The sequence below is a fragment of the Balaenoptera physalus genome, assembly GCF_965194825.1.
Source record: "Balaenoptera physalus genome assembly, chromosome: 11".
NCBI lineage: Eukaryota > Metazoa > Chordata > Mammalia > Artiodactyla > Balaenopteridae > Balaenoptera > Balaenoptera physalus.
The window spans coordinates 28,853,515-28,867,470 of record NC_138896.1 but is presented as its reverse complement, the minus strand read 5'-3'; the positions used below and the strand labels follow the sequence as shown (position 1 = coordinate 28,867,470).

General features: G+C 35.9%; 2 protein-coding genes across 3 annotated transcripts in view; one reads left to right on the top strand and one right to left on the bottom strand.

The window, feature by feature from the left end:
• OPN5 (opsin 5) overlaps positions 1–2,532 on the top strand; it is a gene marked incomplete at its 5' end in the record, with an annotated part of 64,324 nt that extends 61,792 nt beyond the window's left edge. Inside the window, 2 exons of one of the 2 annotated variants that reach the window (XM_082411705.1) lie at positions 322–425; positions 2,522–2,532. Of the gene's footprint in view, positions 1–321; positions 438–2,521 lie in introns of those variants that run through there. The other variant, XM_082411706.1, reaches the window with a different exon arrangement.
• Positions 1,336–13,956, bottom strand: part of PTCHD4 (patched domain containing 4) — a gene marked incomplete at its 5' end in the record, with an annotated part of 203,775 nt that continues 191,154 nt past the window's right edge. The window contains one exon of the mRNA XM_082411626.1: positions 1,336–1,412. Within this exon, the coding sequence (XP_082267752.1) occupies positions 1,369–1,412 (44 nt within the window). The 3' untranslated portion in view covers positions 1,336–1,368. The remainder of the gene's footprint in view (positions 1,413–13,956) is intronic.

The window sequence follows — 13,956 nt, the reverse complement described above, 5'->3', positions numbered from 1 at the left end:
GTCTTATAAATACTACAAGTGCATTCTCAGCTTGCTTTCTCATAGCTTTGTTGAGCTCTGTTGGTTTAACTATTTTTGTGTGTGTGTTTTTTCTAACCCCACCTCCATACTTAGGGTTCTGGTAAATTTCCCTGTATGTTTCTCAGCCAAATTCATTTGGGTTTTTTAATGCTTGTCTCTTTAACATCTTTATGCCTGTATTTCTTGATTTTCTTCCGTTGTGAGGTTTGGGAACACTGACTGCTTCATTATCATATGCAGATTTGATTTATCCGTTGTTCTGAATCAATAATGAAGATGTAAAACAATGTTTGACTCTAGGGGCTGCGGATGACACCTCCCCTCAGCAAGATTCATTTCTATTCATTTACTGACGCTGTCAGCCTTCCAACCACTGGAATGTGCAAAGCCCAAGCAATTTGCAAGTAAGATTTTGGAAATATTATCTCAAATGCTTTCTGAGAGTCTGACTCTATACACGCATTGCTTATATATTCATTTTCTCTCCCATCCTGATCTGAATGATTTTTATCAATACGTGGTCCTCATAGCTCTTTTTGAGATGGCTTAGATATTTACTGATTTTCTCTTTACTACTAGATTCATATTTCACCAAACTTTAATCACTACTTTACCAAATAGCAATTATCAAGATCTTTTTCTCCAATAGGCCACATTTTTTTTCCTCATTACTACCAACTCTCTAAGGAAAAAAATTCCATTCATCCTGAAAATTAGGATACAATGGGCCCAGTTGACCATAGCTAAGCACTCACGGTTGGTGACGTGTGGATGGTGTAATGTATAAGGGGTGATGTACAGACCCCAAGGTTATAAACTCAGGATAGAAGCCCAGACGAACAGCTCAGTTCTTAGTTATGGTGGGTCACAGTGGGTAACAGCTTATATAGTCGTTTCTATATTAAAATATCTACCTCGCAGCCTGTTGTGGCATCTAATCAAGCAGAATTGGTTATTTTGAGACAAGTGAGCTTGTGCTGAAAATACTTACACTTAATTGAATTTTTTAAAAAAAACCATTCTGGACTTCAGCAAATTAAGGAGGAGGTGAAATTTAACTCACCCTTAAGCTTTTCCTTTCTTCCAGTTAGAAAATTAACACACCATGCCTCAGAGGAAAAAAAGGAACTCTCATTTTTGCTAACCCCTGCTAAATTGTTAATGCATAAATGGATAGCTAAGCTGTTGAGCTTTACCACTATTGATCTATAATATCACCTTTTGCATCTTGATGCGGAACTCTTAAAAGTAGTAAGCTTTCTAGATCAAAGGAGTGAAAGTACAATGATACCTGGTCCTGAAGTTGATGATGTTGGAGATGGCTTCCTTGCTTGTCACTCTTACAATTTATCTCATACAATCTGCTCCCAGCAAATTGGTAGGATGGGTTCCTTGGAGAAGAAAAGTTTTGATTAAGTGCTATATCTGATAACATTTTCTTTTTAGCTACCTGTTTCATAGGCAATTTGGCAATGAGAGTGCAAATATGTGCGATTTAGTGCTTGCCTTTTCTCATGGTTGCTCGTGTCCTTGTTTCCTCGACTACCAGGGATTTGAGATTCAGGATTATAATCCCAATAATAGTAAATTTTTTCATTTGGGGTTTGGAATGGAACAATTAAGGCCTACGAGATGAAGAGACTTGACTGTTTTGTTTGAGCGAAGGCTGATAGTATTTACATATCGTGTTAGCCCTCTCCCCAAACTGGGAGTAGATGGAAAGAATGACTTCTAAGTAGGTGTGATTGGGCCTCCATGAATTGCATGGACTTCCTGGTTTTAGCTTGTTCTAACGGTATTCAGATATGCATAAGAGTATTTTGGTTTATTTTTCTCTGCAATGGGAAATTAAAATAGCCCCAAATCCAGGTGTGTTGGCTGGATACAATTTCATTTGCATACCACGTAGAGGAGGAGAGAAAATCTGGACAGTATTTTTGGCATTTTAATAATATGCTTCCAAGGAAGGAAAAAGTCACACAATTCATGTTCTTTGACAAAACTTTAATTAGAAAACCAGACTCCTCTGATTATAAAAATTACACAAGCTGATAAATCTTGGTAAGTTATAGAGAGAATAATTTTATGAACATTTTATACCTAATAAAAAAGTTAAAATAATTAACAGCATTCATCCATTTTGTTTTCACATGATTTTCTAATATAAAAAGGCATATAGTCATCAACCTTTATAGAAATCCATATATGTTTGTAATAGCTTTTCATAATGGGAAGGGGACAATATTTGTATTTAAATAATGATATTAATAATCAATAGTGAATATCAAAACTGCCATAAGCTGAAGCATGACAAAATTTATGATCAAAGATGCTTAGAGAACTTTTGAGTCTTCTGAATCCAGCAAAAATGATCTTTTGGAGAAAACCTAGACACAACAATTCGTATTATTGTAGTATTGCCTCACTTGAAAAAAAATACGTATGATCAGTGTCGCTTTACATATTTTCAGAACAATGACTTTTTCTTTTCTTTCAACAGTTTTGTACCAGAGTGGGGTAACCATGTGCTGGTGAATTGTGATGCCTGCAGGAAATGGTGTTTGATCTACAGTAAACTGGAAAACTTCTTTTTTCTACCCAGACTAGTAAGAACAGATGCATACTGACAGTACAATGTTTCATGTGAATCCACAGTTTACTGTGGAGATTAACCTCTGTCCTGCAATACTGCATTTCAAGATACCTCACTCCTTACCACTCCTGTCTTGGAGCAAGGCAGCATCACACTGACGTTGTGACAATCACCTTTCGGCAAGATAAAAGAGTAGCTCTGTGTCCAAACAAGAAATGAGGAGTCTGGGTAGCATGAAGTAGTCCCATGTAATATCTAAATTTCTTTATTGCATTCTAATTTTTTCAATATTGCATTGCAGTGCTGACCCAATTTCATACCATCACCAAACCATTTTAACCTACAGTGTTTACAAGTGCTGCTGTCTCTTCGATAGTACCCAAATACTGTAAACTCTTAAGAAATTGCTTATTTTCCTGTGAAGAATGGCAATGAAAAAATTGTGAAGTAAATCGACTTCTGAAGATGGCATTACACTGAGCACACATATTAAACACACAAATGGTTGCCATTAAATATTCTTTTACTTGCTGGTACTTTAACACTTACATCCCAAAGTGAATTTGATTAGAATAGTTTTGGAGCAAACTGTAACTAGAAATAATTAGACATCAGTACCTTGAGGACTGGGGATAATACATTTAAGGATGCCATTTGTTCACATCTCAAATGCAGATCCAAACATAAACATTTCTAAACATTTCAGTTGATTTAGCTTGTGGGCTAAAGAGCGGCAGAACCAGACCATCTATGGACATTTAAACTTGAGTGTTGTTCGTGCAGTCTCTGTTGTACCTTCCCTAGGAAGTGTTTTGCTAGAAATTATATGCCAAGTGAGAGGACTGAATGAATACCTCAGCAATTATAAGAGAGGGAAGGTTCTCAGATCAAAATATACTTGATTTTATAGCAGGCACCCCACAGGTTTGGATTCAGAGACAGACATAAGAAGAAAATGTGATTTTAGTTTATAATATTCATCACCTTCCTCCATAAATAAATTCCTTGGGTAGGACAAAGTAAAGTGTATGAAAAAATATTGTATATATTCAGCTTACCTCAACTTCAAGATTCAAGTGGATAAAAATATAAGCAGCCATTTCAGCTGAGCACAGGGTAGAGATGAAAACATTAATGAAAATAAAATAGCTATCACATCACCCAAACATCTACAAAACTTAAAGAAAACTTTGTGTATGCTGAAACCTATGTGGTACAATTATAAAGCATTTTCTGCCACAAATATTGTAATACTGCTTCACCAACATAAATTACATTATTTTGGAGAAATTCTAATAAGGATAAACTAAGGCATAAAACAAAAAGCAATAAAAAATTTGAACACATAACAAAGCCACACTCTACTAGCCATCTGAGTCAGAATTTCTGTGGTTGGAGTTGAATAATAAATTTGCTGGTGTTAAAGAAACTAAAATAAGTTCTATAATAACAAAAATTTAGAAGATGACCAGAAAGAATGATACAGTAAATATCACAATTATACAGAAAAATGCTTCTTATATTCCTTCCTGAACTGATGAATTTAAACTACAAAATTTCTTCTTAATTCTTTCAGCCATTAGAGGACTAATGATCTTACAGAACCTGTGATTTAATTATGAGCATCTGTTTTGGGGACTAATAAATGAATCATTAATGTGAGTTTGGGAACAGCAGGTAAAATACCAATAAATTATTCATTTTGAGGGAAGAAGGAAATGTTCCTGGGCATCAGATGATATATTTAACTTATATTTATGTCAGGCTAGCTTTGGGTGCTTGTGGACATAATCCTAAAATTCCAGCTGAAAATGGCTTGGGGCAGAATCTTTGAGTTCCTTAGCCAAGAAGAAGTAGCATAGTGATTTCCCCCACTTAAATTTGTGGTTGCATGATAATCTTTCACCTTTTCAGTTGTAAGACAGGATATGAACACAGTTCCTGCGGTATCAAAGGAAACCAAGGCTTTTGTTAAAATTTAAGCTACTGATAAATATTTAGGGAAATGAAAGGCTGATGCCAATATTACCTGGCAAGGAATTCACAGGCAAGGAACTTTCTAGTTTATTAGTAAGTCTACCCTGAATTACTTACTAGACAATAAGATACATCCAATGGCTTCAACTTTATAATTGAAACACCTGAAGCTTTCAAGGGCCTCCTGAAATTGGTCCACACTTTGATCTGATTTCCTCCCTCCCTTCATCCCTCCCTCCTTCCCTTCCTTCCATCCTTCCTTTGTTCCTTCTTTGCCCAAATATTTATTGAATGCCTAATACGTGCCTGGCACTATTCTAGGGTACTAGGGTTATAGCAGTTTGTAGAACAGAAAAAAATCTCTGCCCTCATAGAGCTTTTAACCTACTGGGGACAGATAAATAATAAACAAATGTTATGAGAAGGAGGGAAGGAGGAGAGGAGGGTTACTGTATTTTTATAATATGGTCATGGAAGGCCTTCCTAATGGCATGGTATTTACGTATAAATATCATGAAAAAAGGGAAGAAGACTTACAGCTGGAGAGCAGAAAAAGAGCATTCAGGGTGGTGAGAACTGCAAGCAAAAGAGGACAAAGGGGAGAGTGGCAGGAGAGGAGGCCAGAGAGGAGGAGGCTGGGGACAGATTCCCTCCATCGTGCATTTTCCACCAGAGGTAACGGCTGCGGAGGGTGGGATCCTTGGCTTAAGCAGGTGCACTGCATTCTTCAAGTGAAGTTGCATTTTCTTCATGCAGTGTTCCCCTTTAATGCCAACAGAACTTGATACCCAGATTCTCTTAACCCTAGAGTATGAACCATGCAAGTCATTGTCAACCATTTTCTGTGTTTTATCACTCAGGACTGTTTCCTCTGTTAGCCTCTTCAAATAGATCCCAAGCAGTTTAGGGTAGAAACCACATAATACATTTTCTCCTTTCCTTACAGTGTGTAACACTGAGCTCAAGGTAATTAAATGAAAGAAATACATAAAATTATCTGTTCATTAAGAGAAGACGAAGAAATCCACAACTCAAAAAAAAATTTTTTTTTCAAGAAATTTTGAGAATGTTGCCATGGAAACAAAAAAATAGTAGGTTGGAACACAGTCTATCAATTTCTGATTTGTCTGATGAATTACATCATCGTCCATCCTAATCTAGGGATTATCTCTATGTGTTTGTAGACTCTTCCCTCCTGCTCTGCAGAAAATGGGACCCCTATCTATGCAGGCTTCTTTCTCTCTTTATAATAGTACTACTACCCATTCTCCTTAATCTCTGCCGTCAGCTATGATTTTTTCCTCTGAATTTACATCTCCAATTTCCCAAGGTACTGTTACCAAGCAGGGTCAGGGCTGTCAGTGGAGCAGAGGATTACAAATATATCAAAGAGTTAAACTACAGGGTAAAAATTCACTAGGCCACTAATTTATTTGAACCACTTGCTTGAGATTCACCTACTTTAAGCAGGGTCATTAGGTTATGGATGAACAGTGGTGATAAAACACTTTCATAAAAATTAATTATTTCTCTTGTGGTAAGGTCTTTATGAGTTTTAGACTTAAAATAATTTTATGCATATTTTTCATCAGTTCTCTATCAAAGATAGTAGAGTCCAACTAAGGAATAAATGTTGACGTATTCAGGCTCAGCTGAACAAAGAAGAAAAGCAGCTGCTGCTTGATACCTCTCAAATCATTATTTTAGTGGAAAATATCAATCCCAGATCAATCTCAGTCCAAAGCTTGAGATCTCACAATCCCCGCAGTGCTAAATTTCCAACTGGACAAGCATTTTGGAGCTTAACGTGAAGAAGAAGCAAGACTGTTCCCTCCATCCACAGATGGACTCTTCTTTCCCAAATTAGTCACGATGTCTCCTTTCTGTGAGCCATCCTTCTGAATATGTCTTAGTCATTTCCACACTGAACAAAGTGAGCAGAGGTGGCAACAGGGCAGGAATGATTCCTCATTAATATTCTTTGCTCATGCTCTTTCATAAAATGATTTTTCCTTTTTTTTGTTCTTGTCAATCTCAATTCTGGCCCAACTGGTCTATTTATCAGTATTTTTTCCCTTGGATCAAATTATGAGTTTTGGAACTTGTTTATACTTGTACTCGCTAACTTGTTTTAGTGTATTAACATCAAGCAAAAGGATTTACGCCCTCAAAGTTTTTATCTCCTGCATTGTTAATAACCTGAATCCATTGATTACCCATCCTGGCCTCCCTGCCTTACCATTTTGTCTCAGACTCATCTAGCACTCGTTGATACCCGTCTCCAGAAAACAAACAAAAAATTCATAGAGTAACTGCTATTTATTATGGTAAACAAATATTAACTAAAAATTTTGAACAATTTTTAGATTAGGATAATAGCGGGCAAATGATAACTCTGGTCTTGCCAATGTTTCATAACACAACTGTTTCAGTTAAAGCAAATAGCTACTCTCATCTTTTTATAAGACATTAAGATATTCCTGTGAATTATTCGAACATTGTTTGTCCCTAGGATAGGACTTGGTTCATTACTTGGCACATTAAAAGTGCTTAATAAATGTTTGTTGGGTGGATTAGTGAAGGAATGATACGGCTGGTTCATTATGCCATTTTACTTTCCGAGTTCCTAGGTAACTGCTCATAGTTTTAGCTGTTGGAAAATTTCTTCTTATCAATAATTGTTTTCTGTCCCTGTCAACCTTTAGTTGTGGCTATTACTGAAAAAAACTGAGTGCTCTAAGTATTTAGATATAATACATAAAGGAAATCTATTGGAACATAAGAGATCTTTCACTTCTAGAGGCATTTTGTATGTGACTCTAATATAAGTTTCAACAATTCTTTATTCTAGTTGTGTGAGCGAGGTGGCCTTTTGGGGGTCTGGTGGTGGTGGATTTTCCTAATGAATTACAGGTTTGTCAACCATTGCTTTTGCTAGGCTATGGCTTAAAAAAAAAAAAAAAAAAATCTCCAGTGTGGCATACACCACAGTTGAATAGCTACGGAAAAAAGCAAAATAAATTAATGATTAAAATTTTAAATCTGGACAGGAAAATGGCTACTAAGTCAAATATTTCCATACAAAATTCTGGGCATCTTTGTTTAAAAAATATAAAAAACTATATAAAGTGAATGTTATTAAATAGAGTTCTCTGGTTATTCATGCAAATGATGTCACTAATGAAATCTGCAATAACAAAAGCTTCTAAAGTGGATTACGGATTATTAATTCGGTATAATTTTGGCATCAGGTTAAACATGGTGAATGTTGGATATCTATGTATTATTCCCTGCAATGCCATGACATTAATCACCAGATACAGTCGACTTGGGTATTCAAAGATTTACAGTTATTGGTTTAATGACTTGGAAAGAGTGCTGACAGCTCATGAATAATTTTGTCCAGACGTGGAACTGTATCGCGCGCAGCCTGAGGGATGTGCTTTGTCAATGAGCCTGGGTACCGCTCAGGAGCCACCAGCCTATTTATTACTGTCCCCATCCCCGAAGTTCTCACATGGTGAGAAAACTGTGAGTTCATGCGCGTTTGTAGTTAATGTTCATACAGTAATACCGTGTAATGAAGTGAGATGTTTTAGGCAGAATGTTTTTGAACTGATTATAAATTGCTTTAGATTTGAAGTTAATACAAGCGTTAGGGGTCTTAAAGGGCCACCTAACTATTTCAGTAACACTTCAGTGATTTACACGTTATAAAGATATTTGTAACTTAGGGATTTGTAAAAAATATGTTTCAGGAATACCAAGGTATTCTGTGTTTGCTTCAGAACCTTACCTTAACCAGGTAGAAATAATTGATATACATAATCAAGGTATTATTTTTAATGCATGTGTTCTTGTATTTTAAAAGGATGAATTTTATGATTTTTAGAACCTGTAATTCAACAAAAGACTGAAAAAGTATAGATTATTATGTTTCATTTTGATGTCATGGGATGTTGTGCTTAAGAAGTTTAATTCCTAGCCTAGAAGAATCTTTCCCTAAAGGATAGGGAGCCCAAAGGTCCCACTGAAGTTAGATGAAGAGGTCATGTGTCATGACATTATGTGGGGCATTTAATATTAGCAATAAGAAATGAAAGAGAGGACAGTGAATCTATGAACAGCCTAGTTTGCAGCATTTGTGATTGTGATCTAAAAAGAACTGGTAAAGTTAACTGATACTAGCAACAAAAGAGTAAATATCTGTATCATCTATCAGTATTTTTTTTTTTAATTTATTTATTCATTTATTTATTTATGGCTGTGTTGGGTCTTCGTTTCTATGCGAGGGCTTTCTCTAGTTGCGGCAAGCGGGGGCCACTCTTCATCGCGGTGCGCGGGCCTCTCACTATCGTGGCCTCTCTTGTTGCGGAGCACAGGCTCCAGACACGCAGGCTCAGTAGTTGTGGCTCACGGGCCCAGTTCCTCCGCGGCATGTGGGATCTTCCCAGACCAGGGCTCGAACCCGTGTCCCCTGCATTGGCAGGCAGACCCTCAACCACTGCGCCACCAGGGAAGCCCCATCTATCAGTATTTTAACATGCTAACTGTTCCTTGTTATGACTAATGGAACTAGACTTTTGTTGTTTTTAAAATAAAAGGTCAACATACCCAGAAGTACTGTAAATAACTTTGCCTAGTGGCATTGTAGTAAATATAACTGAGATGACATTTTCACAAGTAGCTAAGACTTTATGATTATTTTTCTTAAGATGTTTACTTTTAGGCTTAAATCATAGATTTCCTAAACAGAGTAATCCTGAGGAATTTAACTAAAATTCTTATATCTCTGTGTGGGCAAAGTATGAAAATAATAAAATAAATAAGGAAATATTTGCAACATAATTTCCCTTGATTGAGTTAGGACATTAACTTAATTATTAGAGGTATGTTTACATGTGCAAATCTATGGGGAATAATTTGTTACTTCTTTATTTTAACTATAGTTAGAAAAAATCTGGTTTATAAATTATTTTTTCACTTAGAAAGAATGGAGATAAATTTTGATAATGGACCAAATTCAGGCAATTTTGGAGACTGTGAAGGAGTCACGTGGAAATATTTGCTTCTTAGCGAGATTAAAAAAATGTGCATTCGGGCAGTTCCCTATTTTGAAGATACGTTGGGGTGAAAATATAACTTAGAAAATACATATATATATATATATTTTTTTTTTTTTGATATTGACATTTTTTGTTCAGAATTCTTTTTTAAGCTTTCCTCAATAAGTAGCTTTAGTTTCAGAGCCCAAGATACAGAATTACAGAGCAGAGAGCTTTAAATGGCTTATTAGTTTACTTGCACTATTTTAGAAGTGATAAGTGAGACCGTTTTCATGAACAAGATGTGGTAAGAACCTATACGGCACAGAATATTAAACAAAAGAATGTTCTTACAGGGAAAGACATCTGAAAATGGTGGTTTGCCATTAGGTTTGTATTGATAAGACACTAGAGTCTCATAATTGTACACTTTTTATCATTCTCCTTTATTTTGTGATAGAAATTAGCATTTGTTTAGCCAGGATTAAGAGCAAATGGGTTTTGTTTTAGGAAAGAAAAGGAAATAAAATGCTCAACTTTTACTCTCATTCCTACAATTTGTCTATGCACGCGTAAAGAGTACCTCTTCCTAGTAGTTTTCTTTTCATTGATTCTAATGTTTCCAAAAGTGACCTGTGTTTCAGAACCCCAGTTTAACTAAAAATAATAGTAATGGCATCTAGTGAAAAAGAAAACCTAAAGTAAAATGCCAAATACTGGTAACTTTGTCTCTTTCTATTTGCTTAGGGTAAACAAGCAAACAAACAAACTGAGTTTTCCCTCCACTGATAAAAAGTGCACTTGGAATTTTTACTGAAGTTATTCACGGATTATTTGACTGTGCACCTCACTAGGTGGACCACTGCCTCATAGGCAATGTCAGGTTATTCTCTTTCTGAACCAAGTTTTGGGATGTCTGCAGAGAGACACCAAACAACTGTCCTGAGATATTTCAAGTATATGAATATTATTAATCAGAATGCACAAGTGGAACTGCACATGGGGTATTCCTTTTACACTTAGCCTGGTCTAAATTTACAAAGTAAAAGAGCATCAAGGAGAGCTGATAAATAATATTGCTTCGTGGCTATAACATATTGCCATTTAATCAAAGGTTGCCTGCCATTTTGTCTTTAAATACCCTTTTGAGGTAGCTTGGAGAGATCTCTGCCCTTTTCATGCTCTGACAGATTTCCTATTTAAGAGCAAGAAAATCTATTGCTGAAAAATATGCATAATTAACAGGAAAGTATAATAAAATTGTTGCTTAAACTCTGCTAGAACTTTGGAATATTTGCATTGGTGAGTTTGAAGTCTAATTTATCAGTACCTAGCACTTTTATGTTTGAGAAGAAAAGATACCAGAATTTCCTGATTCCACCTCAAAAGAGATGCTGCATGCTACGGCAGGGCATGTAGGAATATGACAGTTTGGTTTTCTTCCAGGTCTCTTATTGTGTCTACCAATAACCAGTGAATTAACCAAACAGAATGATGGAAGGCATTTCAGTTTCCAGGGGGAAATTCTGTTGACCATCTTACATTAAACAACTTAAATGCTCCCCACAACATACTGCAGGTTGCCTCTACCAAAATCCAAGTTAATAAATTTATACAGGACTGGAAAGTGACACATTTATAATAAACTCCCCTTGTCTCTTACCCATGGCATCCTCTCTAGTTACTCCTAGGAAATTCTTCAATGAGATTGTCCAAAGCATTAAAGTTCTTATTTCTCCACTGGTTTGACAGAGCCCTTTGTGTAATGCAGTTGTTCTAATAACTGGATATAGAGGGAAGGGAAAACATGGGGTTCTTCTATCTAGCCATGCCGTTAGCCATGTGGGAAACTGGAACACAGTTACTAAATGACTTCTAAAGACCCCAGTTCAGACAAGTACAAACACGTGACATGGAGCAGGAATCACACAAAACCAGTGTATGTTCTTATTCCTCTGTTTCTAAAGTTTCCTTCTGATTTTTAAGACTTCATAAATAGCATGACCTGTGAGAATTTTCTTAGGGAAAACTTCAACTGGGAAAAATAATAGGGACTGACTTTCTATGATTTATAAAAGTGCAAAATTAGCAATAATTTTTAATAAATACTTTGTTATATTAAAAAATATCTACCTCATAGAGCTTCTCATTTTAAGGTATAAGCCCATTTAATTTTGACAACACCTTCAGAGGTGCAGAAGGAATATGATGTTATTTGTAGGCTAGTCATCTGTACTATTCTAGTGTATGATTTTTAACCCTATATACTTCGCTCTGTGAGTTGTTTTCCATATCATAAGAAAAGCAAGGAACTTCTCTATCAGCAACAGAGAGGTCCTAGTTAAGTACAGAGAAAACATCAACAAAATATTCATTATGTCTCTAAGATGCACAAAATCAGAGCAATGTCAACAGCCATCCAGGATAATGCTTATCTGGGTGCTTACTTGAAGCTTCTTTTCAAGGAGACTCCCTGGTATCCCATTTTCATCCACAAAATGATCTATGGTCCTGACTCATGCTTGGAAATTCAGGAGCACTTTGCCCACAAAGATCAGGTTATGAATCTGACAAATGAGAAGGCAATCAATCCTCAAATGGAGTGTATTGGCATTTGTTCGATTTGGCTAGCAGTTAAGAATCTATAGTTTTGAGGCACTGTGCAATTCTCTGTGCACAGTGTCTCAAACTATAAACTGTACACGGTGTGCTTGAAAGATTGGTGTAAATGCCTGCACCACAGTGATGATGCTGAGTTTTATATTTAGATTGAAGATGGGGAAATTTCAAGGGCATACCAATTCAGCTATAGATCGATTTTGAGTCAGTGTCATAAAATTTGTCACAATTTCTTTTCTGTAATACAGAAAGAGTAAGAAGTGCTTTTGCTTTGTTTTGCTCTTTTGTTTTTAAAGGGAATAAAAGTGTTCCTAGATCTATTTTGGTATAAATGACAGTTTTTAGGTTCACATTTGAAAGGACTATCAATACCATTCGCAAACACCAACAAAATAGACTGAACAGAGAGATCCCTCTAGAAGAAAGAGATGGAGTAAATTATTGAGTTCTCCAATCCACGGGAGACAACATCTAAATTCTATTCTCAAGGCATTGTATTCTCTGTTTCAACTTGAGATTAGCAAACACGGGACACTAAAGTATGCTTAATTACTGACTAACATAGAATCTGCTACGACCTTTACTTGGAATCCAGATTTACCCTCTAGGACTTTCCAGAGGACATTCTAGAAGAGGTTGCTGCCATTGACACCCAGGGAAGGCAACTTTTAAACTGTTCCCCTTGGTATGGAAATTTCTGTGGACTTTAGGCCCTTGGGACTAAAACCTACAAGGCATTTATGAATAGGTGATATGAGAATTTTATAAAAGTTGCAATAACCATGAAAATAGTGTCTTTAAAAATCTATGTACTATTAGTAACAATGCATGCATAGTGTCAGGCATTCATAACTATTTGGCCATAAAAATATGTGACTGTAATTATAATATTTACAGTCAACTTATAAAAAATACATGTAATTCTGAATGGCAATAGTTAATCCCTAGCTCTAACCACAAGCCTAGGATGATCAGCTTATTATGGGAAAATGCAATGGGTAATTACAAAATGGACAAAGCTCTCACCCTCTTGAATTCAACATTCAAGAATGGCTATTATGGCATCACAGGAGCTTCATTTGTCATAATTCTTCTTCTAATCTCACAAGGTAAGACCAAAAATTCTGTGGAAATAAAAAGGAATAAAATGGGAAAGGAACACTCACATGATATAGCCACAGTGGAGAATAATTCTTTCATAGAATATTCATGCACAACCTTCAAAGGTTCACTGGTCCCTGAAAGAATTCATGGGATGACATTTAAGTATACCTTTCATTTAAAAAACTTGTGCATGGTCTAAATCAGCATATGATTACCTTTAACTATAGGAGGGAAAAAACCTGTTAGCCAAATCTCCTTTCTATCATTAAGGCGAGTACCTCTTTGAAGCTTTATTAACCATCACGGAGAGTGGAGCTCTTATGGTACTAATTCAAATTTAAATTCCAATGGGAGGAAACAAATCCACATTCCAGTTTAAATTCAGAAAGGGTGTGGTTTTTGCAAACTTTTAAACTCTCTCACTTGAAGGGAAAAACATGTTTCAGCAAAAGAAAATATTCTACATATCTGAGATATTTCCCACAGGTTTCTTCTCTTCCTGGAGTTGATTAGTCATCTTCTAGCAGTAGATAAGTTCCTAATTTGAGTACCATCAATATTTCACAAAAGGAGTAAACAACAGGAGTAAACTTGAAA